This window comes from Raphanus sativus, unplaced genomic scaffold (assembly GCF_000801105.2).
Source record: "Raphanus sativus cultivar WK10039 unplaced genomic scaffold, ASM80110v3 Scaffold0179, whole genome shotgun sequence".
Taxonomy (NCBI): Eukaryota; Viridiplantae; Streptophyta; class Magnoliopsida; order Brassicales; family Brassicaceae; genus Raphanus; species Raphanus sativus.
In genome coordinates, this window is record NW_026615499.1 from 28111 (window position 1) to 53971 (window position 25861).

The window sequence follows — 25861 nt, forward strand, 5'->3', positions numbered from 1 at the left end:
GGGGGAGAGAGTTTCACATCTGAAAGGGGTTGAAGAAGATAAATCCCAAGGGAGGTGGGGTGCATCGTCGTCCCTAAAGCTTTTACAAGCAGCCCAAGCAAACAGTTGACTCCTTATCTGACGAAGATGGTCTCCACGAGCAAGATCAAATCCGTCGATTTCTACAGGTTTTGCTTCTGCTTCTTTTACATTTTGCAGATCTCTCAAGCTTCCTCGATCTAGGCAGTGACATGATCTGATTTCGATAGCTCAATGTGAACATAATCTTGAGGAGTATCTACATTCTGTGGATTTTCATGCTTGATTAGTGATAGGGTTTAGTTGTGAAGAGGCGATCCTGAGGTTGTAGGTTTTGACTAGAACTGATCATTTGATCTTAGTGAAAGTGTTTTAGTTAGGGTTTAAGATCTTCATTGTCAGTTTTATTACGGTTTTTGGATGTAGCAGAAGCTATGCAAGTGTATTCGTTTAGTTCTGATCTTTGCCTAGCATTGGTCATTTGATCTTAGTGCGATAAGAACATCACTGTTCACTTATACTTCTTTTTTTGACAGTAGCGGAAGCTAGCTAGACAGATGAAAGATATTTGTTTAGTCTAAGAATCCATGAATAAATCAAACCTTCTTGAACTTACTGAGATCTGTGATTTTATTTAAACATTTGTGATTCTGGATTAGAAAATTTGAAATTTGTTATTTGGATGGATGATTGCAGGAAAATCCCGAGGGATTTGACTGAGGCGACTCTGTCTGGAGCTGGATTGTCCATTGTAGCAGCACTCTGTATGCTCTTTTTATTTGGAATGGTAAAAGTTTCAACCTCACTTGACTTTGCCGATACTATGACATTGTGTGGCGGTTTTCAAATGTTGTGTCAACAACTATGTCACTAGTGCTAATTGGAAAAACTGAATGCTATTTTTTCACATATTACAGGAGTTAAATAATTATTTGGCTGTAAGCACTACAACGTCCGTCATCGTTGACCGGAGCTCTGATGGGGACTTCCTGCGCATGGATTTTAACATAAGGTACATTATTACCCAGTTTTCATTTTCCAGAACACATGTGTTTTAGTTTAGAGGTTAAAGAGTGTAGAAACGTGACTCTAGTATTCTAGAACGCTAATTTATTTTGCGCACATACCTTGTCTCTTCATAAATGTCACAAAGTCGTGTGAAATGCAACATCTATCTGAATGCTAACTAGATACATGTTCTATTTTTTTCGCAGCTTCCCATCACTTTCATGTGAATTTGCATCTGTGGATGTCAGTGACGTATTGGGAACTGTAAGTTTTTGTTTCATCATTACCTCATTTCGAGTCTCTGTTTGTTTTTCTTTGATTTCTTATCGCAATTTTTCTTTTTTTGAAATGTCACCATAATTGTGAAAGATGGTCTTATTATATATGCGGGGTGGAACCCGAAATGTCACTCAAAATTTTCGGTTGTTCTCTATCCTGATTTTGTTAACTTTTGTTTTCAGAATAGGCTAAATGTAACAAAGACAATTCGGAAATTTTCTATCGATCCGAATTTGAGACCTACTGGTTCTGAGTTTCACTCTGGGGAAGTTCTATCGCACGTTAATCACGATGAAGCAGGTGAAGAAGTAGTTGAAGATTCTGTATCCCTTACTAGCCGCAACTTCGACACATTGTTACATCAGTAAGTAGTTTGAGTCATTATTGCACATTTCGTACGTAGATGCAATAATTCTAGGAGTATTTTTCTAGTACGTATCTTCTTCTTTTTCTTTCTTCTGATGACAACATATGAATCATATAACTTGCAGATATCCTATCTCGGTTGTTAATTTCTATGCTCCGTGGTGCTATTGGTGTAATCTCCTGGTAACTCCCGCATTTTCCATCTAGAACGTCATGTTGCTGCTTGTTGGCAAGGGTTATATTATTAGCGTTCTTACTATTGGAGATCCTACCTGTTTGGTGCTTAAGATGTGCTTAGATTGCAATATACTGTAACCTAGTCAGTCTTTCTTGAGAATGCTCTTTGGCTGTATTCGTAATAATTTGTCATGGAAAAGACTAGACTTATCTAAGTATCAACTTGATGACAAATATCAAAAGAGTATTTTCTGGTGGCAGTCTATGCACACCACACTGGTAATTTTGATGTTCTTACTCGAAAACTAAACTTTAGTCTGCATTGCCAGAAACCATCATGGGAGAAAGCAGCAAAACAAATAAAAGAGAGGTGTGCCATTATACTCTCTTTAGATAAAGAATCCGTGGTACTATTCTTTCTTATAACTTTCTTGCTTTTGTTAGATATGATCCAGAAATGGACGGACGTGTCATTTTGGCAAAAGTTGACTGCACCCAAGAAGCTGATCTCTGTCGGAAGTATGTCCCATCATATTTGATATTTTGCATCTTGACTTCTTCATTTTCTATAACATAATGCACTCTCTGGAGTCCTCTACCAGCAGTTTAACTTATTCCCACAATTTTCCTCTGCAAATGATCTCCAGGAATCACATTCAAGGGTATCCATCCATTCGCATTTTCCGCCAAGGCAGTGATCTTAGGTAAGAGAATGTAACTCCTAGGTTACTTGTTTACTCAAATGCATACCCTGATACCCATCATTTACTCGATTCTTATAACCTCTATATTTTCTCTACCTTTCTTTCATCTGCTTGAATCTCTGCTTAATAGGGATGACAAGGCACACCATGATCATGAATCATACTATGGAGATCGTGATACGGAAAGCTTAGTGAAGGTAGTTTTTGATCTAGGTTTCTTTTCAGCATCTTTTCCATGGCCCCTTATACAAAGAGTTGATTTTTGAGCTTCATTGAGTATCATGCGTTCCCCTGCAGATGGTGATAGGTCTGGTAGAACCAATCCATGTAGAGCCCCATAAACTTGCACTAGAGGACAAATCAGGCAATGCATCGAAAACTTTAAAAAAGGCACCTTCTACAGGAGGATGCCGAATTGAAGGATACATACGTGTAAAGAAGGTAAGCATTTGAATGGGAGGGTCTCTCTTTATGTGTCTGTTTTGCCTTTTTAATTGCTTAAAAACTTAAAATAGTGACTTTTCTATGGTCATTGCAGGTTCCAGGCAACCTAATGGTTTCAGCACGCTCGGGATCACATTCATTTGATTCTTCTCAGATGAATATGTCCCATGTTGTTAACCATCTTTCATTTGGGCGGAAGATTTTGCCTCAGACATTCGCTGACTTAAAGCGCTTGTCACCTTATCTCGGTCATAGTCACGACCGTTTGAACGGCCGCCCCTTCATAAACCAACGTGATCTGGGTCCTAATGTTACCGTAAGTTTGTTTAGTTCATAAAAATACTATTAAGATTAATCTAATTAATCTTTTTTTAGCATGCTTTAAAGTGTTGTTTTCCATGGACAGATCGAGCATTATCTGCAAATAGTAAAGACAGAGGTATTGAAAAGCAATGGACATGCAGTGGTAGAGGAGTATGAGTACACAGCACATAGCAGCGTTGCTCATACTTACTATTTACCAGTCGCCAAGTTTCACTTCGAGCTCTCACCTATGCAGGTAGGCTTCTACATTCTTTTTGTTGCCTACTCAGATCTGTTTCACAGATTAGGGATGGAACGCTGAGCCAAAAGCCCTGCTGGCTGGTTCTGTGTATGGACAACAACCGTAGTTACACTCTGCTCATCTTTTTCTTTATTCGTTTGGTTGCAGGTTCTCATAACCGAAAACTCAAGATCCTTCTCACACTTCATTACCAATGTATGCGCCATTATCGGTGGTGTCTTCACGGTTAGTACTAGAGAAGTTAGAAGCGTCTTCTTGCTATAATTCATCAAAAACATATCCTTGTGACACTTTTCTTCTTTTTCAGGTTGCTGGAATCTTGGATTCTATTCTCCACCAGACGATGACACTGATGAAAAAGATTGAACTTGGAAAAAACTTTTGAAGCTTTCCCTTAGAGAGTTTTATTTCGTTTTCTGTGTAACCTATCGGAAATTTTTGTTATGTTATACACAACCTGATGAGGCATAAGTATCCTTGAAGATATTGGGAAAATGTTTATCCTTTTGAATGTTGTTATACACAATCAGATGAGGCAGAATCATTTAGACGTTTTTGTACTAACTATTTAGAAGATTGGAACACTTCAACTTCGTCATTACACTGCACACCATTCACCAGCATCCTACATTATTAGATGAAAGCATTTTCATTGACACAGTTAATTTTAATAAGGTTATAGAGAAAAAGAGAAAACACAGACATTAAAATATATCTGAATAATAGAACATAAGAGACCATCATAGATCACTGTAGTCGGACATTCTCTTCAAATGGGACTTATTGAAAATTATGGAGACGTGAATCGAATAAAGACTAATCAGAAAATAAACATGCTTTTAGTTAAGAGAGTGCGATCAAACAACAAAATGAAGTCTTCCAAACAAGGTTTCATTCAAACTTGAACTTAACATCCGACAGCAGAGTAGATAAATGATGTTTGACACTTTCAAGAAACACTAACTACCAAATTCAAAATCGAAAAACAGAGAAGCAGATAATCCTCAAGTTGATCAGGCAGTGATCTCCTTCTTGAGTTTTGCAAGCTCTTGCCTGACGACACCAGCTTTCTACAAAACATAGCAACAAACCATTATTTTCGGTTTTAACATTATGAAAACAAGGTCACAGAATGTTTAACAGTTTAAAACACAGACCTTGATTTTGGCCAACATGATCTTGAATCTGTCGAAATCGTTGAGGCTAGCCCTACGCTTCTGAACGATGAGCTTCCTACCCCACGAGCTCTTCTCCCACTTGTTCTTCACGTCTGCAAACACATTTATCCCAGGATAAGGTTGGAGCAACTTACGAACTTCAACATTAAACAATTCATTAAACAGGAGCACTCACCAGCCTTCTCCATGGCCTCGATCAACGCCTTCTTCTTTGGCACTCGGTTGATTTCGATAACGATGTCAGTGAGAGACAACCTCTTGAAGTTCATCTGGATCCTCTCCATGTCAGGGGCGTCTACCAAAGCCTAAACGAAAATAACGAAACCAGGATTCAATTAGACAATCAAGACATAAACCAGAACACAAATTACAATTGCAACATAGACAAGTTTACAGCAGCAGCTCAAGGTAAAGACTAAAACTTATTAAGCAGACACTGATCGATCGAGAAGAACTAAAACTTTCACAAATCACTAAGCAATGAAAGATCTGCGGACTAAATTTTTAAGCTAGCTCTTAACTTCACTAAGAAAATATGAAAACTTTCGTAATGTATGAATAAAATTTAAAACAACGTACCCTGTTCTGGTCCACGACGTCAACGATGACGACGAGCTTTCCGTGGTCTTTTCCATAGTTCACAAGAGCGACTCTCCCGATCTCGACGTACCTCTTGAAAACCTGAGCAATTACAAAACAAACATAGAAATCTCAGGCACGACCTTGCTGGATGTCAAGGAGGAAAGGACATCTGGAATTATATCTCACCATTTTCGCCGGCGGTAGCTTGAATGTTCGAAGCAGAGTGACCAAAGCCGAAGAGAGTTATATAGTGGTTTTTAGGGTTTTCTGTTTTGAGCCAATAAATAACCCAAAGGCCCGTTATGAATGCTAGAGCTTAACTAAAAGCCCAACAATATAGTAAAGCAATAACACGGTGTCGTTTATACGTTGATATTCTCGTCGTTGCTAGCTTAACCTCACCGTTGTAGGTGTATTTCATTACAAGACTCCGATGAGCATTTCATTATAATCATGATTCATGTCATTCATTATTTACGAAAGAAGTACAGAAGTCAGCTAATTGTCAGATGATCGTCATCTCTACCTCGTTTCCTAAGTTTCTTAGAACGCAAGAAAGAGAAAAATGGATATAACAGTTTTCTCTTCCTCTGTTTTCACATGTTCCTCTGGAGATAACAGAGAAAAATGTAAAGTAATATCACACTGATAAATTTGTGTTAAAAAAAATTTCCCAATTTCAAACCGAAATAATTGAAAAATGTTTCAAGTTTGAGAATCTTTCAAATTAAGTAGATGCATTTGGATATGAAAATTGAGTCTAAACTGGAGTTGATATATTTTCATGTACTGCATATGGATGTATGTATCTCAAACTAGTAAAATCAAAACAAGGTGGTCAACGAGTTACAACGAGTCCCTAAGACTTTTTTCTTACTCTTGTTTTCGACAAAGGACGAGAGAAACTGCGAACAAGGAACTAAGAAACCGAGATCTCTTCTACGCTGCTGATTTCTTCAGTCAGCTCATGCTGAACTTTGGGCTCCAAGTCGATGAACTGGTTCGACTTGCTTGCTAGGTGTGAGATACTAACTCTTCCTTGACGTTTGATGTAATCCGCAACCGCATTCATCTCTTCCATTGATATGTAAATGTATTTTCCTCTATCATCCATAACCCCCGAGAGGCGCCCTGAATTGAAAAAAAAAAGACAAGGCATTCAGATCTCAAGAGTCCCATCACGGTTACACATGTATGTATAATGTATGTATACATAATCATCAAGCTTTCATATTGCTTCATGCTTATTATAAACATACTAAACAACAGACTGCGAGACGAATGCTAGTTTATGATTGGATAGAGAGAGAGAGAGAGAGAGAGATAATACCAATGCTCTCCAACGAGGCGATCCTGTTGATGCATTCCTATAGAAACAAATAGTGAAATCAGACTATAGGACAATGACAAAACGTATTCATTTCTTTGTGAGATAGAAGATGTAGTAGCCAGATGATACCTGAGTTCTTAGATGAAACTCTGCTGCAAGATCTTCAAGTGGAACACATTTCTGTTTCTGCAATCACAACACCAAGCAAAAAAGGAAGGCTCAACATTTATGCACACTGTTATGGGATGAGACAGTACTTGTATTATCTATACTTCACTGTCAGTTTTGTTTCGGTTTCGCGGAATCAAGATTATAATGGTTATTCAAGAAGATATAATACCTTAATGTATTCAACAAATTCTGAAAGCAAATCTTGATTCCCACCTTCCACTTCCTCTGTGGTACCTTCGGCATCAACTGAGAAGTCTCCTTTCCATTTGTCAAACTCTAACGCAGCTGCCTCTTCTTCCTTGGCTTGTCGTGCTTTTTCTTCTTCTTCCTACAAAACATTTGTCACAAATAGCCAAGTTCAGTATTTCTAAAGAAGGAGGCCTAAACAGAAGGATGTATATTATTCAATTAACCCACCAACTTCCGCTCCTCTGCCTCACGCTCTTCGTCCTTCTTCCTCCGCATCTCTGCATACCAATCTTGTTTTGTACTCCTTGACTCCCGTGCAGCTTCTTCAGCCTTCACCAGACAATACAAACATAATTTGATCAGGAAAGTCTAAAAATTTACGTACTACTAGACCAATGCTCTATTCTGAAGCTACAATGTAAAGCTTCCGTAGTTCGTTCTGTAACTGGTCTAGAATTTTCTCATCCTTGCAGAATTTTCTGATAAAATATTAGAAGAATTTTATGGAGATAAGAGATTGTTAGCCCCACCTGTCTTTGTTCTTCTCGTTCTTGTCGCTTCTTCTCTTTCTTCTTTGATGCTCTGGCCTGATTCCCACCGGCTTCATCTTCATCCTCATCTTCACTCCCACTGATATTTTCTGTTTTTTCACATTGGTACCCAAAAAAAATCATTCCAATATACCCTCCCAGTTATCTTAAGCTAGATTTACAGCAAGGTGAACAAATGAAACTAAAAAAACTATTTGACTATTCTCGAGTCACTGGTTTCGAGTTCTCCCTGGCTATATAGGAAACTCTTACCACTAACACCCCCTGAACATACGGTTGTCTCCAACTATTACGTATAAGTTGGAGACATCTAACAACCCATGTCTTTTATTTATATAAAGTTCGAAGCTTTATGATAGAGAGAGAGAGAGAAGGCTGTTGTAAAGCACAAACCTTGAACGTTTGATGAAGAAGAGGAGCTAGCAGCAGCAGCAGAAGCTGCAGGTCTCCGACGCATTCTACGCCCACCACCACCACCACCAGTAGCACGTCCCACGTTTTCACGCGCCTGAACCTGCGTCGAATAATAAAAAAAAAAAAAGTCAAAATCCATTTCGTCCAACAATGAAAGGAAAGTTGAGAAATTTTACCAGCGGAGGTGCTGCATCTTCCTCACGTGATCTACTACTACTACTGTCTACCCGACGTTGTTTCCACAAGAACAAGGGTATCACCGCAGCTATGAGGATCATTGAGACTATCAGAGCCAACATCTCTTCCATCTCTTCTTACCTGCGATCGAGATGTAGACGAAACCAAACGAGGATGATGAAAAATTGAAATTAAAATTGAATTGATTCAGATATTTCGGAAAGTAACCTAAATTGTTTTTGTTGTCTTCTCTATTCGTAGTTTAACCTAAAAAAAACCACCATGCTCTCGACTCGAGGATTGCTGAACTCTCGATTAGAGAAGACAATCAACGCGAAGGTTAATCTCGTAATTTACCACACTTTCCAAACCCTCTGGGCGCCATCAGAGTCTTTCATGGATTAGCGGTTCAGTTTAGGAGTCTATTGGATCAATGGTCCTTTTGTTTTTGTATAGTTCTCAAGTTACAAAACACGAATATGTTATTCAACAATTTCATATCTATTTATTAAACAAGTAGCAAACAAGTACATAAAAGATAGTCTCTTACCGAGTCTAAATCGAAACAAACCAAGCAACAAGAGATCAAAGAAGAAGTTTGAGGAAATGTTTTGGAAAGGGAAGGATAACAATAGTAATACACACTTAATAACAGAATATAAGGCAAACAGACTTAGGGACAATGCAGCTCAGAAACCATGGATCTTGATGTTGTCCTTCTTCACTAGCCCAGCCTGTTCCAATCAAAAGTAAAAGAAATGAGATAATGCAAAAATGTTTTTTTAATGTTTAGCTTTGTCAGTGAGAATGCGATCATTACCTGGACTAGGAACGTGGAGACGTTCTTCCTCTGGTCTCCTTGAAGCTGAATAACCTACACATTTACACACAAACACTATTAAAGAGAGAGAGAGAGAGAGCACACATATAAACAGACTATCCTTGGAGAAAAGCTAAATATCGCTTGGTTAAGCTTTGCAATTAGTCTCTGCATTATTTTAATGGTAACATGTCAACAATGAAGACAGTAATTGACCCACGTTAATGTTGAAAAAAGAAAACACGAACCTGTCCGAGTTCAGAGTCTTGAACGACTGTTCCGTTGCAACAAAACTCTTTCTTGAGGTCCTTAAGTATCTTGCTGTAACTATACTCTTTCTTCAACCCCTGGACAGTTGTCAAGCTTTTCCTACCATTGCGCTGCTGCACACGGATGTGGACGTACTCTTTTGTTCCTGCACCTGAGTCCTCAACATTCGCATCAGCAAACGGGTCTGCCATAAATCAAAACCAAAACAAAAAAAACTAATTAGCTCAGATTAATATTCCCACATGATAAACGTTTACTAAAGCCCATGTTCCAAATATTAAACTGTTAACAAACATCTAAGCAATAGACTTATGAGGCAGATAATCAGAGGTAGACTATGGATCAAAGTGGAAACTTACCGAAGGCAGTAGGGATCTGGGAATCAAGCTCAGACATGAAACTTTATTGATCTGAGGGGCAAACGACGGAGAAGCTAAGACCTGAGAAAGAAGACCAACGTTACAATAAGAATTTAGCACACTCATAAGGGTAAAGAACACACTTCATCAAAAATTCAATATATTGATCATATCACAGGAACCTAGTTAAGCAAATATCCAGTTAAATTACAGAAAATGATGTACAACAGAACATCAAACCAGTGACCATTATGTAAAATCATTGAATTTTATTTTTTTAAGATGAGATTCAAAGCAAGATCCGTTTTTTTTTTTTTTGCAAAGACAACAGCAAATCCAAAAGATCATAAACAAAAGCTCGAGACAGATCAAAGGCAGTATTCATACGAAAACGCACAAATCTACCTGATTCGAAAAGTAGGGTTTCGATGATCTGATTGTAGGAGAAGAAACCCTGGATTTGGATAGTCTGAAACTTTTTGCTTCGGTGCAGACAAAAGTAATGAGAGGAGGAGATGAGTGGATATTTTGGTCGGAAAATATATCTTCTATCTCTCGGTGGGTTTGGGCTTCATACTTGTCCTCTGCGTGGGCTTGGCCTTCAGACGTCTCCCAGTCTTACTTGACTTAACTGATTTCTTGGTGTTTGTTGGAAAAATGTATAGTTTGCTACTTGATTAACATAATACAAGATATCGTTTTGCTAGAAATGATTGTTATCTCCTGTTTAACTTTAGTTAAATACGGGTATAAAATAATATATTAATAATGTTCAAGTATTTGTTATTGCTACCATAAATGATGTTAATATTCGGACATGTCAGAATATGAGCTACAAGTAACACATAGCATGCAGACGCGGAGGACTGCTGGTGTTGTTTTTTTGGGGTCTAAATGTTAAAAACTGATGGTGTTGTTGATCACTTGTCACTCACTTCAGACATCGGCCTTCTCTCTCACACACACACACACACAAACAAATGGTTGCCGTAACTAACATCTAGTATATAGTTCGGCTGGCTCATGATAGATTTTTATTCTCAAAATAATTTTAGTCAAAATGTAATGAATTGTCAATATATATAGTTACAAATTCCGTATAGTATATAGAAAGCCGTCTGATGATAGGAAAACAAAATTTCAGGTTAAACAAGTAGATGTTTAATAACTAATAAGGCAAAACCAGATTCAACTCTAAACAACCAAAATCCAATTAAACTAACATATCCAATCCTATAATGAGTGTATATGGTCGGTGTAGGTAATGGAAAAGAGGAACACGATGAAATATAATATCACTATGAATGGAATGTTATGATTCTGTAACTATTCTATTGAGTATTCATTAATGATGATCAATTCTTTACCGTTATCACCCGGCTTTGCTTTTAAGTATTAATTAAAATCCAAGACAAGATCAACATGCAGGTGTTATTCATCACTTGTCATTCCTCTACACTCGAGTTTCCAACATCTAATCCCGACAACAACCTTGTAGCTTCTCTCTCTCACAAAAACACACAAATACATGCATGCAATGTTACACGTGATCTCCATGCATAACACCTATCTTGTCCATAAATACCCACCCAACCCTTCGCTACATTCTTCACTCAAAAACCAAAACACAAGAAACACACACACAGATAGCAAATGGCTACCAAGCTCTTCCTCGTATGCGCAACTCTTGCCTTCTGCGTCCTCCTCACCAACGCATCCATCTACCGCACCGTCGTCGAATTGGATGACGATACAAACCCATTCGGTCCACCAAGGAAATGCCAGAGGGAGTTTCAGCAAGAGCAACACCTAAGAGCTTGCCAGCGATGGATCCGCCAGCAACTTGCGGGATCTATTAGGTGTTATAGTATTGTATACTTGTAAATGAGCAGTTAGAGTAGCAGTTAGAGTAGTGATAATTAATCTTGTATATAAGGAACATATTGTACATTCATTAATCTTAATGAAGATATTTCCATTTCACTCTGTTTCTATTATGGTATCAGAGCGAGTGAGCTGAGCTCACTGATCCGATCTCTAACCGTCGATCTCCGATCACTGCTCCGCCGTCTTCATTCACTTTCCGATCATCGCTTTCTCTTTCCGTTGTCGCTCTCTCTCAACGACGACTTCTCTTCGATTCATCTCTTCTTCCGCATCTCGCCATCTTGGTTATCCCCTTCACGACTCGAGCTCTCCGATCTCTCTGATCTCTCGAATCGATTCGATCATCCCTATCATCCGCTTCTTCTTCTTCGATCATATCATCCACAACTATGGGAAAGAGAAAGTGTGCTTCCAAATACAGGAGCTCAACTCCTGATCGCGAATCTCCGACTCATCGCGATTCATCTCCAGCTTCCGATCTCCGTCGCGAAGCTTCTGGATCTTCAAATCGAGCTGCTAACCTACCTTCTTCAGATAATCCAGCTGTGATTCGTTCCACTAAACCGTTTGAGGTATCTAACTCTCCGGATAACATTCATAGCCCTTACTTTCTTCATAGTTCAGATCACCCTGGCTTAGTTCTAGCATCTGAGGCTTTAGATGGAACGAACTATAGCATCTGGACTATAGCTATGACTACGAGTTTAGAGGCAAAGAACAAGCTAGGATTTATCGATGGATCTATTGCTATGCCTGTTGATACTGATCCTTTCTACAAGATCTGGTGTCGTTGCAACAGTATGGTCAAATCTTGGCTTCTTAACAGCGTTTCAAAGCAGATTTACACAAGTGTGTTGTATTTCAAAGCTGCATCTGATATATGGAATGATCTTCACACTCGGTTCCACAAATCTAATCTGCCACGACTGTACAAGCTCCGTCATCAACTACACTCACTTCGTCAAGGTAGCATGGATCTCTCCTCGTATCATACCAAGACGCAATCATTGTGGGAAGAACTCAACAGTCTGAACGCTCCAGCTCATACTATTGAAGGTCTTATGGCACAGAATGAGAGTAACAGAGTCATTGACTTCCTTATGGGACTCAATGACAGTTATGATCACATCCGTAGTCAGATTCTCATGAAGAAGTCCCTTCCATCTCTGTCTGAAGTCTTCAATATTCTCGATCAAGAAGATAGTCAACGTTCTGCAAGAACTACTTCTCAGACTTCTGTTGATGCTAGCACGTTTCAGGTATCTTCTTATGGGAAGCCTCGTCCGGTTTGCACTCATTGCAAAGGTGTTGGACATGTTGTTGATAGATGCTACAAGATCCATGGTTATCCACCAGGTCTTAAAGCACGAGGCAGAACTTATCCACCAAAGAATACAGCCTCTCAACATGGTCAAGCTTCTGCAAATGCTATCATCTCTGAGTCACCAGACGTGAAACAGTCTACTTCTGTGACTGCAAATGCTACCTCTCCGATACCTTCTACTCTCAGCTCTGAGCAACTGCAACAGTTCATCGCGTACTTCAGTGCTCAACTCCAAGACCAGAGCCATACATCAACATCAAATGGACTTCTTCCTTCTCCTTCAGCTGTATCAGAGGCTTGCAAAGCGACTGGTACTTTCCTACCTCTATATACTTTTTCTCTCATTGGCATGCCTTCAGCTCTCTCTTCCGGAAATGCTTTAGTTTCAAGTGACTCTTGGGTAATAGATTCCGGTGCTACTCACCATGTTAGTCATAATAGATCCTTATTCACCCACATTAAACCCCTCCTCAATACCTTTGTCACTTTACCCACTGGAAACTCTGTGAGCATTATTGGTATAGGTCCTATTCGTCTTAGTGATAATATAACATTGAAAAATGTGTTGTTCATTCCTCAATTTCGTTTCAATTTACTGAGTGTTAGTTCCTTTACTAGAGATACTGAATCAATGGTTGGCTTCACTTCTAGTACTTGTTTCATACAGGATCTTACACGGGAGTTGATGATTGGCAAGGGTAGACAGATTTACAATCTATATGTGCTTGATTCAGGTTCTCTTATTCCTGTCCCTTTTCATAATAGTCAGAATAATGCGGTTTGTGCATCTGTTATAGACAATCATATTTGGCACTCTCGGTTAGGTCATCCTTCTATGGATAAAATTGCTTCATTGTCTAAGATTTTACCATTGAATAAAACCAAGAAAATTGATCCTTTTCATTGCTCTATTTGTCATCAAGCTAAACAAAAGCGTCTCTCTTTTCCTTCTGATAATCATATTAGTGATGCTTGTTTTGACTTGATTCATATTGATGTTTGGGGTCCGTTTTCTGTTCGAACTCATGAAGGTTATAGGTATTTTTTAACCATCGTTGATGATCATAGTCGTGCAACTTGGATTTACATGTTAAAAGCCAAATCTGATGTCTTGACTGAATTCCTTGCTTTCATCAAAATGATTGAAACTCAATTTCGTGCAAAAATTAAAGCTGTTAGGACTGATAATGCTCCTGAGTTGACCTTTGGTTCTTTATTCAAAGACAAAGGTATCCTTTCCTATCATTCATGCCCTGAAACCCCTCAACAGAACTCAGTTGTAGAAAGGAAACACCAACACATCTTAAATGTGGCTAGATCCCTTCTATTCCAATCCAACATACCTTTAGTGTACTGGGGGGAATGCATAATGTCAGCAGTGTTTCTTATCAACCGTATACCCTCCCCTGTCCTTAAAAACAAATCTCCTTACCAAATCCTTATGAACAAGCTCCCTGATTACCATTCCCTTAGAAGTTTTGGTTGCCTTTGTTACAAAAGTACTTCTCCCACAGGTAGAACCAAATTTGATCCCCGGGCTGACGCTTGTGTTTTCTTAGGATATCCTTCGGGTTACAAGGGTTATAGAGTTCTTGATCTTGAAACTAATAGCATTTCCATTTCTCGGCATGTCATATTCCATGAAACAATCTTTCCTTTTGCGGATTCCTCTCTTTCTGATGCCGCAAAAGCTTTATTTCCTCGTCTTGCTCACATCGATGACTCTGTACCTTCTGTACCGTCATCTTCTGGTGAAACATCAGGCAATGCCTCTTCACCCTCTGATGCAGGTTTGCCTTCTGCAACTGCATCTCGGTTACGAAAGAAACCAACTTACTTGCAAGACTATTTGTGCAATTCAGTTCACTCTTTCTATCCAATCTCCGACTTTCTCTCTTATCAAAAGCTTTCTTCTTCTCATTTTTCTTTTATAAATTCCTCTGTTCTCACAACTCCTTCCTCTTTTAAAGAAGCGAAGAAGTCCAAATTCTGGTGTAAGGCTGTGGACGACGAGTTTGACTCTTTAGAAAACCTTGATACTTGGTCAGTTTGCTCTCTGCCTGATGGTAAGAAGACTATTGGATGTCGTTGGCTTTTTAAACTAAAACTCAACGCAGATGGGTCAGTTGAGCGACCTAAAGGTCGTGTCGTCGCCAAAGGCTACACTCAACAAGAGGGTGTTGATTTTGTGGATACATTTTCTCCTGTAGCCAAGATGGTTACTGTCAAGATGCTACTCGCTTTAGCAGCTAAGAAGAAATGGTTTCTTCATCAACTTGACATCTCTAGTGCGTTTCTCAATGGCGATCTGTCTGAGGAAATCTATATGGATTTTCCAGAAGGATATGCAGAGAGAAAGGGGGACAATCTTCCACAAAACGCTGTTCTTAAACTCAAGAAATCTATCTACGGGCTTAAGCAGGCTTCGAGACAATGGTTCTTGAAATTTTCCTCTACTCTTATGACTATGGGATTTGAAAAGATCAATGGTGATCACACATTGTTTTGGTCTTATTCTGCTGGTGTCTTTCTCATGGTATTGGTTTACGTTGACGATATCATCATCGCCAGCAACTCTGATCCCTCTGTGACTTCTCTCATCTCGAAGCTCTCTACTTGCTTCAAGCTTCGTGATCTCGGTCAACCTAAGTATTTTCTGGGTATTGAAATAGCTCGTTCAAGTTCAGGAATCTCCCTCTGTCAACACAAATACATTCTTGAGCTTCTCACTGATGCTGGTCTCCTCGACTGTAGACCATCATCTATTCCGATGGATCCAAGCATCAAGCTGTCTTCTGAAGATGGTGACTTACTTACTGATGCAGAATCTTATCGTCGTTTGGTTGGGAAACTGCTTTACCTTACTATAACGCGACCTGATATATGCTTTGCGGTTCATAAGCTTTGTCAATATTCATCAGCTCCGCGTGTTCCTCATTTTAAAGCAGCTCTTAAGATTCTACATTATCTCAAAGGAACCATTGGACAGAGTCTTTTCTACCCTGCTGATGATGACTTTCAGATCAAAGCGTTTTGCGATGCAGATTGGTCTAACTGCCCTGACTCTCGGCGTTCTATCTCGGGCTTCTGCATCTTCATTGGCAATTCGTTGATATCATGGAAATCAAAGAAGCAGGATGTAGTTTCTCATTCGTCTGCTGAGGCAGAATATCGTTCTATGGCATTCACGTCTAAAGAAATCATGTGGATCTCTCGTATGGTTAATGACTTGCAGGTTGCTCCTCCTACTGTACCTGTTCTATACTGTGATAGCACGGCAGCTCTTCACATCGCCAAGAACCCCGTCTTTCACGAGCGAACCAAACACATCGAGCGAGACTGTCATTCCATACGCGAGAAGATCATAGCTGGTCAGCTCAAGACACTTCATGTGAGATCTGAGAATCAGCTTGCAGATCCTTTCACCAAAGCTCTATATCCTACTCTGTTTCACAAGTATATGTCCAAGATGGGTTTTCATGGACTTCTAACGCCATCTTGAGGGGGACTATTAGGTGTTATAGTATTGTATACTTGTAAATGAGCAGTTAGAGTAGCAGTTAGAGTAGTGATAATTAATCTTGTATATAAGGAACATATTGTACATTCATTAATCTTAATGAAGATATTTCCATTTCACTCTGTTTCTATTAGGATCACCCTTCAGCGAAAACCAATGGGGTCCTCAGCAAGGGCCGTCGCTACGCCAGCAATGCTGTAACGAGCTGTACCAGGAAGACCAAGAGTGCGTCTGCCCTACTTTGAAACAAGCAGCCAAAGCAGTTAGGATGCAGGGACAGCACGGACCAATCCAGTCGACCCGCATCTATAAGATCGCTAAGAACTTGCCTAACGTTTGCAACATGCAACGAATTGGAACATGTCCCTTCATTGCCATCCCTTTCTTTCCTCCTTACTAAATCCTAGCTAGTGTTATCCCACGATGATCATCAATAATATGGTTGTTGATGTATATTTAACAACACATAGGCATCGTGCGTTACTATCAGAAAAAAATATTAGTGTAATGGTAGCTTGAGGCTAATGTAATAAGCACTACTCCGTAATAAAATATAAGTTTTACTTTTTTTTTGTTCAAGTGTATCAAGTATGATGTTTACTAGGTTTTGCACCAAAATAGATTACAAAACCAATAATAGAGATCTTATATATGGTGATGTATACTTAACAAATATAATATGATTAGTATACTCTATTAATGCTTGTCGATTGATTTTAGAGCACTAATGTATTGTTTTTAACACATAAATTATTCTTATACAAAGATGAAAGTGGAGAAAATAGACTCTTTAGGTTAATACAAGCTAATATCTATACAGGTTTAAAACAAACAGTAACTAGTGACCAAATTTAGGGAGAAACATAATCCGACGACTGCCTATATTGTTAACCTTGACGTGTGCCATTCAAGCATCGACCCTTGCTATGAGGCTTGAGAGGGAGTATTACAGAGACTCACCAGTTGAGGAAGGTTGATGTCTAATCTAACAAACATTAGCATCAGAATCGCAACCTAAGCAGGGCTAATATTCGACCTAGTTTCATTTCTGTTGTTCCTATTGGAAAAAAAGTTGAGTTTTAAAAGAATAGTTTTCACCCTTTTCTTTTGGTCCAAAAAAGGCCATTCACGCTTATGGACCCAAAAAAACGTAATGGGCTAAAAATTGTCCAAATACAAAATTTTCTTCTTTACGAGAAGAACCTTCCCCACAATATTGTACAGTGTTATTTTCATCCGTTTACGTAACGAAATCAGCTCCCAAAAGTAAAGTTCTGGATTCTCGATCATAATCGTCAAGTTTATGGTTTAAAAACTTCAATTTGATCGAATTTCGAAGTGTTTAGTAAAATTGGGTTTTGGAACGATGAAAATGGTGAAAAACTTTTAGTTCTCTTGGGTGAATTTGCTTACAGTGTTTGTTAGTAATAACATCGAAGGAACTATCTCTTTGCCACACAGTTTATGGCTCTCCAGCTCCAGGGAAACGGTCAGTGAGCAAATGATATGTAATGTAACCTTTCTTCCTTTGCTTTAAGCTGCTTTCTGGGTTTAGAATGCAAGTTGATTCTGCTGCTTTTGTTCTATACTTTATGTGGTTGATTCTTGCTTAAGATTTTAGGTGTTTGAGGAACAAGATTGAGTTAGCTATGGTTTTCGTTTGTCCTGTTGTATACTGTCAGGGGTGTTTCGAGTTTGATGCATTTTGCCAGAGGTTAGATCAATATGGATATATATCCACACAACGTATTTCATTGCTTGCCATAGTTTCCAGCTCGAGCTTGTCACGTATGTTAGTTAGAGGCAAATATTAGCATCTAGATAGACTTAACTGTTATTGTGGATTTTAGTTGTTAAAGGTAGCTTGTGAGAGTTAGGGACTTCCTAAAATAATCCATTGGGTCTAAGCTCGTACATGGTTCTTTGCAGATATATATATATATGAGTGTTCAATAAGTTTCTCAGACAATCCCTTGTTAAACCCACTTAGCTTTTTGTTCTTATTTACAGCATGTATTGACTGAAAGACTAAAAGTGGGGGTTATATACAGTTATCTCAGCCTTCTGTTTTCCTCTCCAAGTTTCTCACATTAAGGAACTGAAAGGGAAGATGCTGATCTATTGCGTCCTTTAAGAGATAACTCAGTCCAAAGGGAGAGCTGATGGTTCTCCAATGCCGAGCAGATGACTCCATGGCCCTGAAAAACTTATGAAATAGCAACGGGATTCAGAAAGTTTCGTTCCAAAGTTGAGCAGTGAGGTTGGAAAAGGCACAGAGAAAAGACTGCAAACTCACTTGTGAGTACTTCATATTTCTTTCTTTCTTTTTTTATCTTTCTTAGAAAGTGGGATTGGGTTCTAAGTTGACATTTGAAAGAAGATAAGTTGAATAAGTCTGAACTAGTGTTAAAGCACGAGTTAACCAAATAAGAGTTTCTATTATTTCTGAAAAGTTCAACAACCAATTAGAAAGTTTCGATGAATATACCCAAAGTCTTGCTAGAAGTTTTAAAATAAAACGAGGAATAAGTCTTCAAGTAAAGTTGTTGGAAACTTCAAATGCCAACTCGTAGATGGCTAAATCAAAGGCATCAACATCAAAGTCTTGTTTTTATTTATGAAGACCATCTAGTGTCAACATAATTTTATTTGATCCTTTCTATACTAAGGAGACCCATTAAGAAGTCAATGGTGCCTCGTAGTGGTTTTATCTGGTTGATATTTGATCAGTGGTTCCTCACATTTCTTATTGTCATTCCTTCTTATCTTTTTTTTTTATAAATCTCTCTGTGAAACTCTTTGTCATGGATTGTCTGGGCTCAGCTTTGGGTTCTTTCTTGGCAGAGGCAGGGCGTGGTATATCCAGATCAACCTATACTCGAGCCATTAATACCATCCGGTTCAAGTCAAACATCAAAGCTTTAGAGAATGCGCTCAATGGCCTTGTTGATGTTCAGGACAAAGTGGAACAAGACCTCAAAACCTTGGAGATCAAAGGGAAGTCCTTGCATGTGCAACTGAGGAGATGGCTAAGAGATGTGGAAGAGATTGTCTCTGAAGCAAATTCAATTCAGGAAGGGCGTGTTTCATGTGCTCTGTCCTTGAGATGTAAGCGGAGTAAAAAACTCGCGGTAGTTCTTGAGAAAGTCAAGAAGCTTCAGAAGCAAGGCGTAGAACTTCTCGACATATTCTCTTTTGAAGGCAGATCTCTAGTTGAAAAAATCCTTGGACCCTCCATCGCTGATCAAACAAGAGCATCAGAGATGTTAGTCAAAGTTCTAAACTGTTTGATGAGAGATGATGTTCAAAAGATGGGTATTTGGGGCATGGGTGGAGTTGGGAAAACAACACTAGTCAGGGAACTGAACAATAAGCTATGGAAAGAAGCTGATACGCAGCCTTTGGGTATGGTGATATGGGCTACAGTCTCAAAGAGTTTGAATTGGGAAGGGTCCTGAAGCAAATCGCTGAAAGATTGGATATGGAAGTGAAACTAGGCGAAAGCGAGGAAACGCTGGCGAAACGGATATATGGAAGGCTTGAGAAAGTGAGTAGATTTCTTCTCATTCTTGATGATGTCTGGAAACCCATTGATCTAGACCAGTTGGGGATTCCAGACACAAATATACACAAGGCTTCAAAGATTGTCTTGACTTCTAGATTTTTAGAGGTTTGCCAGAGCATCAAAACGGATATTGACTTCAGAGTGGATTGCTTATGTGAAGAAGAAGCTTGGCAATTGTTTTGTAAAAACGCTGGAGAAGTAACTAGATTAGATTGTGTTGAACCTATAGCAAAAGAGGTTTCTCGGGAATGTGGTGGATTGCCTTTGGCTATCATCACGGTTGGAATGGCTATGCGAGGAAGAAGATGGTCGAGCTGTGGGAACATGCCTTTGAAGAACTCAAGAGTTCGGTGCCTTATGTCAAGAGTATTGAAGAAAAGATCTACCAGCCTTTGAAATTGAGCTACGACTTGCTCGAGCCAAATATGAAATCTTGCTTCCTCTTCTGTGCCTTATTTCCAGAGGATTACTCCATAGAAGTAGCTGAGCTCGTGAGGGTACTGGATTGCCGAAGGATTCATTGATGAAACACAAAACCATGGCTACTTAATGAACCAAGGAATCACTCTGGCAGAGAATCTGAAAGACTCTTGCTTACTTGAAGAGGGTGCTCATGGTGACACGGTTAAGATGCATGATGTGGTTCGCGATTTTGCCATTTGGGTCATGTCTTCCTCACGAGATGGTAGTCACTCTCTTGTCATGTCTGGTATAGGCTTGTGCGAGTTTCCACATGAGAAGTTTGTTCCTTCTATCCGAAGAGTTTCTTTGATGAATAATAAGCTTACTAGGCTTCCAAATCAAGTGGTAGAGTGTGTTGAACTCTCAGCTTTGCTGCTACATGGAAACTTTCACCTGGAAGAGTTGCCTGTGGGGTTCTTGATATCTTTCCCAGCACTTCGGATTCTGAATCTAAGTGGGACACGCATAAAGTCATTACCCCATTCCCTCAGCGAGCTTCATGAACTCAGATCTCTCATCTTGAAAGACTGCTACTACCTTGAAGAAGTTCCTTCTCTTGAAAGCTTGGCAAAAATTCAAGTTCTGGATCTTTGTGCCACTCCAATAAAGGAAACACCAAAAGGGTTGGAAACATTGAAGAGCTTGAGACTACTTGACCTTTCCCGTACACATCACCTCGAAAGCATTCCAGCAGGAACCATCCCACAGTTGTCAAGTTTAGAGGTTCTAGACATGACCCTTAGTCATTTCCACTGGGGCGTCCAAGGACAAACTCAAGAAGGGCAAGCAACACTTGAAGAGATTGCTTGCTCCCAACGTTTATCAATCCTCTCAATCAGAGTTGTATGTGTCCCACCTCTCTCCCCTGAGTACAATTCCTTGGATAGAAAGGTTAAAGAAGTTTCAGTTGTTTATCGGTCCAACAGCAAACTCTTTACCTTCTAGACATGACAAGCGGAGAGTGACAATTAGTAGTCTCAATGTTTCAGAAGCATTCATTGGATGGTTGCTAACGAAGACAACTTCTCTAGTGATGAACCATTGTTGGGGTCTCAATGAGATGCTGGAGAACTTGGTGATCGATAGCACGAGTAGCTTCAACATGTTGAGATCTCTAACGGTAGAGGGTTTTGGTGGAAGTATAAGACCCGCTGGTGGATGTGTTGTTGCACAGCTGGATCTTATACCTAACCTTGAAGAACTTCATCTGCGTCGTGTAAACCTGGGAACCATTAGAGAGCTCGTTGGTCACCTGGGGTTGAGATTTGAGACACTGAAACATCTAGAAGTCAGCAGATGTAGCCGGCTCAAATGCCTTCTCTCATTAGGGAACTTCATCTGTTTCCTGCCGAACCTACAAGAGATACATGTTAGCTTTTGTGAAAGGCTTCAGGAGCTGTTCGACTATTCTCCAGGGGAAGTTCCAACCTCTGTTTCTGTGGTACCTGCTCTGCGTGTCATAAAGCTAAGGAATCTTCCGCAGTTGAAGAGTTTATGTAGCCAAAAAGTGTCATGGGGATGTCTGGAACATGTGGAAGTGATACGATGCAACCTTCTCAAGAATCTACCCATTAGCTCAAATAACGCTCACAGGGTCAGAGAAGTAAGAGGAGAAACACACTGGTGGAACAACTTAACTTGGGATGTTAACAACACGAGAGAAACCCTTCAGCCTCGTTTCATACCAGCTGACGGAAACAAGCTAACTGACTCTGTTGGAATTACTTGTTATCGGAGCCCCAACACGATTTTAGAAGCTTCTCCAATTTGTAGTACATCAGGATCTCAGACTGAGGAGCTTCTGTAGCTACAATGTAATCATGAACTTACAGAAGCTTTGTGGATAATACTTGGCTAGCTCACTTGCGATCTCGTGTAACCGAGGGTCCATCTCAACCCAATAGAGAGAGAAGAGAGAGAGAGAGAGAAGAGGTTTATCCAGTTAGATAGAAGACCTAATGGCTGAGGAGCTTCAGGTTCAATTGGTGGCCTCAGTTTGTAAAAAAGTTCAGGTTTGAGCAGTGATTTATGTAAGTAACTGTAGTTAAACCTGGTTGCATCTGCAAGGAGGCCTCAAAATTGTCTGATCTTCACAAAGGAGAGAACATTCAAGACGTAGTAGTCCGTTTTCTCACACTTTATTAATTTCTTTATCAAGAAAATGTAAGAGATTGTGGTAAACTTGGGTTTGCTGCTTTGATTGACATACTTTGCAGAAAAACAAGAGCCACGAGATGTCCTCAAAGGCTTGAGTCAAGAGCTTTCTTTGTGCCAGGGATAGGTCAGTATCAAGCAACGTGCAGACCAAACATTACGGTCCAGTTGGTGGACTTCACCATCGTCTATGCAGGACATATCTTGGTGGCAACTAACAAATATGTGTTGATGGTTTTCGTAATCTGTGATTGTTGTTGACGCTAAATAGTAACAGGTTTGAAGGTGTTCCCACCTCAGGAATTCTCGGATGATTGTTTCTCCTTTCTTGTGTATATCTGATTGTTTTATTACTCGACTCCGTGCAATGAAAGTAAACATGAAATTTGTTTTTCTATTCAAATTCTATGAAAGTATGTTTATACATCACGAGTTCAACAGATATTCTAGAACTATGCCACAAAGAGGTAAAGAATGAAAAAAAAAAGCTGTTGAAGCTACTTTCCACCAAGCTGTAATCTACTTGGTTTGGAAAGAAAGAAACACAGAGATTTTTACAACAACCTCCACTCCAGTCCAAGTAGTTCGTTCATCCGTGGACCGTCTGATGGGCGACACGCTTCTCTCCCTCCTAGCTCGAAGTGACGCCCAACATGCGCTACTTCATCTCTATTTATACACGTGACTAATACTCAATCAGTAGGTCTGAGAGAAAGACTTTTAAATGTTCAAACGGTTTTGAGAGAAGTCATATAATGATAGGTTAGTTAAATCCGGTAATATCCAGCCAAATACATATCATGTAACCCTCTAAACATGTCATAACATCAGTTAAATCCGGTAATGTACATGTGTGAGTTGTAGACAGCAAAAGATTGTTTAACCTACTTACCACTCATAAGTTAGAATCATGCTTTGGTGTACCGTCCTGTGCTGTGATATACATGTTTGGCCCATGGTTTGACGGTATCTCAAGTGTGGAAGGAACATTAAGGTAGGAGAAACGAATCAGGGAGATTTGTATTGTAGCCAAATAGGCTAACGGTTTCGCACTGGCAGTACACAGTACAACCTTCTAAATAAACAACTTGTAGGAATTACAAAAAAAAAAAAGCTTTATGATCAATAGATTCTTGATTATCACTATGGCCTGATCAAAACTACAAGCCTCTTACTACTTGAGCTTGTGGTCCAAGGTAGGAAACCTAAAATCGATGGACGCATCAATGGTTTGACGAATAATTTCATCAATACTATATTTGTACTCAAACCCCAAGTCTCTCAACTTCTTTGAAGAAATCATTAGGCTTCATCAAACTTTGACTCTCTTCCAGATCCACCCTATAAACCAAGAATAATAACTAATTTGTGATTTTTTTTTGTCTAAAAAACAAAAGAAAAGAGTCGCAACTGAAGATTGTAAAATTTCAAGAACTTACTTATGAACTTTACAAAGATGCTCCTTAGAAAAGTGCTTAAGCATCAACTCATGCATATCAATATTATCAACACAACATATGTATTGACCTTCAGCTTTTGGTTCTTCCATAAGAAGCAAATGCGCCATGCAAATATCTTCAATGTGCACCAACCAATCGAACCCATTCTTTTGTTCACTGCTGATAGTATCGCAAAACTTGGAGTCACCTAAAACCAAAACTGGTTACATTTTAATTTATATTTGATAACAAAAATAAATACGTACACACACACACACACAAACACCTGTTATTGGAGACAAGAGAACTTGAAGGCTTGATGGGAGAGAAGGAGTAAGAAATGGACCCGAGACAGTAGTTGTAATAACTGAAACAAGATCCATTCCTTTCTCTTTTGCATATCTAAATGCTTCTTCCTCTGATACTAGTTTCGATAGTACATAAACCTGTCGTCCGCACAAACTCTAAAGTTGTTTACAACGTGCCTAAGTCATGTAGTGAACTGTACTATTGTAATAGTAGTATTTACCCATCCACTTGCTTTTGTTTTAAGTACATGATCAATGGGAGTCTTGCAAGTCTCGTCTACGACTGATCTCCACCGTTCATTCTCATCTTTGGCTGTGAGGGTACTGATGGATGACGTGAAGACAGCTCTCTTGACTGAGTTTGACTTTAGACAAGAACCAAGTACGTTCCGTACGCCTTTCATCGCCGGGTCAATGACTTTGCTCTGGACATAACTCTCTGAGATTCAAAACCCGGTTAGCCTACGTGTTCTTTGATCTTGACACGAGACTTTATGCATCATTTACATCATATTTACATTGACATAGGTTTCACCAGATCATGGTCAAGGCTTGAGGGGATTAAGTCATATATAACATTCTAGTATTAGTACTAAACCGAAGATTCTGGTTGATAGCGGTTAAGACAATGTGAAAAAGAAGATAAATTAAAACGGTACGTGCAAGGAGAAGGTTGTACCTAGATTAACATGATCCGGTGAGATATCAAACTCCATGGAAGCCGCGACATGGAACACCCCCATGACAGCCCTTAACGGCTTCATCGAAGCTGCCTTCATCTTGAAGATCAGCTTGGAATAATCTAAGCCGTTCGTTTCGTTTCCACTTGAATTGAAAATATTGAGATTTTGCTGTCAGAGGAAGAAGCTATTAGGTTAACTCTGATGGCTTCGAAGCTATTTTACAAATCAGTCCAACTTTGATTCAAATTAACCAATTAATTCATAACTATTCTGAAACTCTATGCAAAGTATCTAAGATTTGATATAATTCAAATTAACATATTAACACTTTTTAAAAAAAAAAACAAAAAAATATAATACTAACACTTTCAAGTTACAAAAAAAAGAAAAAAAATATCAACACTTAAAAAAACAAATAGTTTCAAATCCATGCAAGAACTTATGTAATTTTTTTTCACATTTTGCAAGAACTTATGTAATTTTTTCTTTCACATTTTGCAAGAACTTATATAAAATACTAACCGAATAGTTTCAAGAAATTGAAATCAGTTTTTTTTTCTCAAACAAGAGAGTACCAAGATCTCTGAGAGTGGCATGAACAGTGTAGCCTCTTTCTAGAAGAGAGTTAACCAACCAAGAACGATGTATCCACTTGCACCCGTCACGCAATACGTCGTCGCTTTTCCTCCCTCTCCGTTCAGCTCCATCGTCTCTCTGTCTCTCTTGTTCTTCTTCAAATGCCAAAACGGGTTACAGTGTTAATTATTAATTCTTGGCTTGTAACGATACCACCACCGTCTTTTGTCTGTGCTATTTTAATATTGCATGTTTGTTTCTTTCTGGTTTGGTGTTAACTTTTTTTGTATTTTATAACAAAATTGTGCTTTCCAAAACCTGACATTTGGAAAACTAGTAGA

At 39.1% G+C, this 25861-nt stretch overlaps 5 protein-coding genes, 1 long non-coding RNA gene and 2 pseudogenes across 6 annotated transcripts; 4 read left to right on the top strand and 4 right to left on the bottom strand.

The window, feature by feature from the left end:
• Nucleotide 1: 1 nt before the first annotated feature.
• LOC108855319 (protein disulfide-isomerase 5-4) lies at nt 2-4115 on the top strand. Its single transcript, XM_018629110.2, has 15 exons — nt 2-167; nt 715-805; nt 936-1030; nt 1233-1290; nt 1488-1669; nt 1797-1854; nt 2178-2218; nt 2293-2367; nt 2496-2552; nt 2683-2749; nt 2850-2993; nt 3091-3312; nt 3403-3555; nt 3709-3786; nt 3869-4115. Exons 1-15 carry the CDS (start codon nt 127-129, stop codon nt 3944-3946), a joined length of 1440 nt encoding a protein of 479 aa, XP_018484612.1. The 5' UTR covers nt 2-126; the 3' UTR covers nt 3947-4115.
• A 263-nt stretch (nt 4116-4378) lies between these two features.
• Nucleotides 4379-5608, bottom strand: LOC108855320 (60S ribosomal protein L14-2). Its single transcript, XM_018629111.2, has 5 exons — nt 5508-5608; nt 5319-5420; nt 4915-5044; nt 4719-4831; nt 4379-4631 (listed from the first exon to the last, which is right to left on the bottom strand). Exons 1-5 carry the CDS (start codon nt 5508-5510, stop codon nt 4575-4577), a joined length of 405 nt encoding a protein of 134 aa, XP_018484613.1. The 5' UTR covers nt 5511-5608; the 3' UTR covers nt 4379-4574.
• Nucleotides 5609-6101: 493 nt separating this feature from the next.
• Nucleotides 6102-8519, bottom strand: LOC130501373 (DDRGK domain-containing protein 1-like). The gene is made up of 9 exons (XM_056996270.1): nt 8382-8519; nt 8153-8294; nt 7956-8076; nt 7542-7651; nt 7240-7341; nt 6992-7150; nt 6781-6837; nt 6652-6688; nt 6102-6452 (listed from the first exon to the last, which is right to left on the bottom strand). Exons 2-9 carry the CDS (start codon nt 8282-8284, stop codon nt 6241-6243), a joined length of 930 nt encoding a protein of 309 aa, XP_056852250.1. The 5' UTR covers nt 8285-8294; nt 8382-8519; the 3' UTR covers nt 6102-6240.
• A 114-nt stretch (nt 8520-8633) lies between these two features.
• Nucleotides 8634-10161, bottom strand: LOC108851579 (protein translation factor SUI1 homolog 1). The gene is made up of 5 exons (XM_018625032.2): nt 10008-10161; nt 9603-9683; nt 9222-9427; nt 8974-9027; nt 8634-8887 (listed from the first exon to the last, which is right to left on the bottom strand). The coding sequence occupies exons 2-5, from the start codon at nt 9637-9639 to the stop codon at nt 8843-8845; spliced, it is 342 nt and encodes a 113-aa protein (XP_018480534.1). The 5' UTR covers nt 9640-9683; nt 10008-10161; the 3' UTR covers nt 8634-8842.
• A 1319-nt stretch (nt 10162-11480) lies between these two features.
• LOC130501377 (uncharacterized) lies at nt 11481-13645 on the top strand. The gene is made up of 2 exons (XM_056996271.1): nt 11481-13124; nt 13481-13645. Exons 1-2 carry the CDS (start codon nt 11879-11881, stop codon nt 13513-13515), a joined length of 1281 nt encoding a protein of 426 aa, XP_056852251.1. The 5' UTR covers nt 11481-11878; the 3' UTR covers nt 13516-13645.
• Nucleotides 13646-19017: 5372 nt separating this feature from the next.
• On the top strand, nt 19018-22193 carry LOC130501378 (disease resistance protein At4g27190-like; annotated as a pseudogene).
• Nucleotides 22194-22310: 117 nt separating this feature from the next.
• LOC130501376 (uncharacterized) lies at nt 22311-22938 on the top strand. Its single transcript, XR_008939639.1, has 2 exons — nt 22311-22475; nt 22577-22938. It is a non-coding gene; the product is annotated as an uncharacterized LOC130501376 (long non-coding RNA).
• Nucleotides 22939-22976: 38 nt separating this feature from the next.
• On the bottom strand, nt 22977-25651 carry LOC130501375 (putative anthocyanidin reductase; annotated as a pseudogene).
• Nucleotides 25652-25861: the final 210 nt, after the last annotated feature.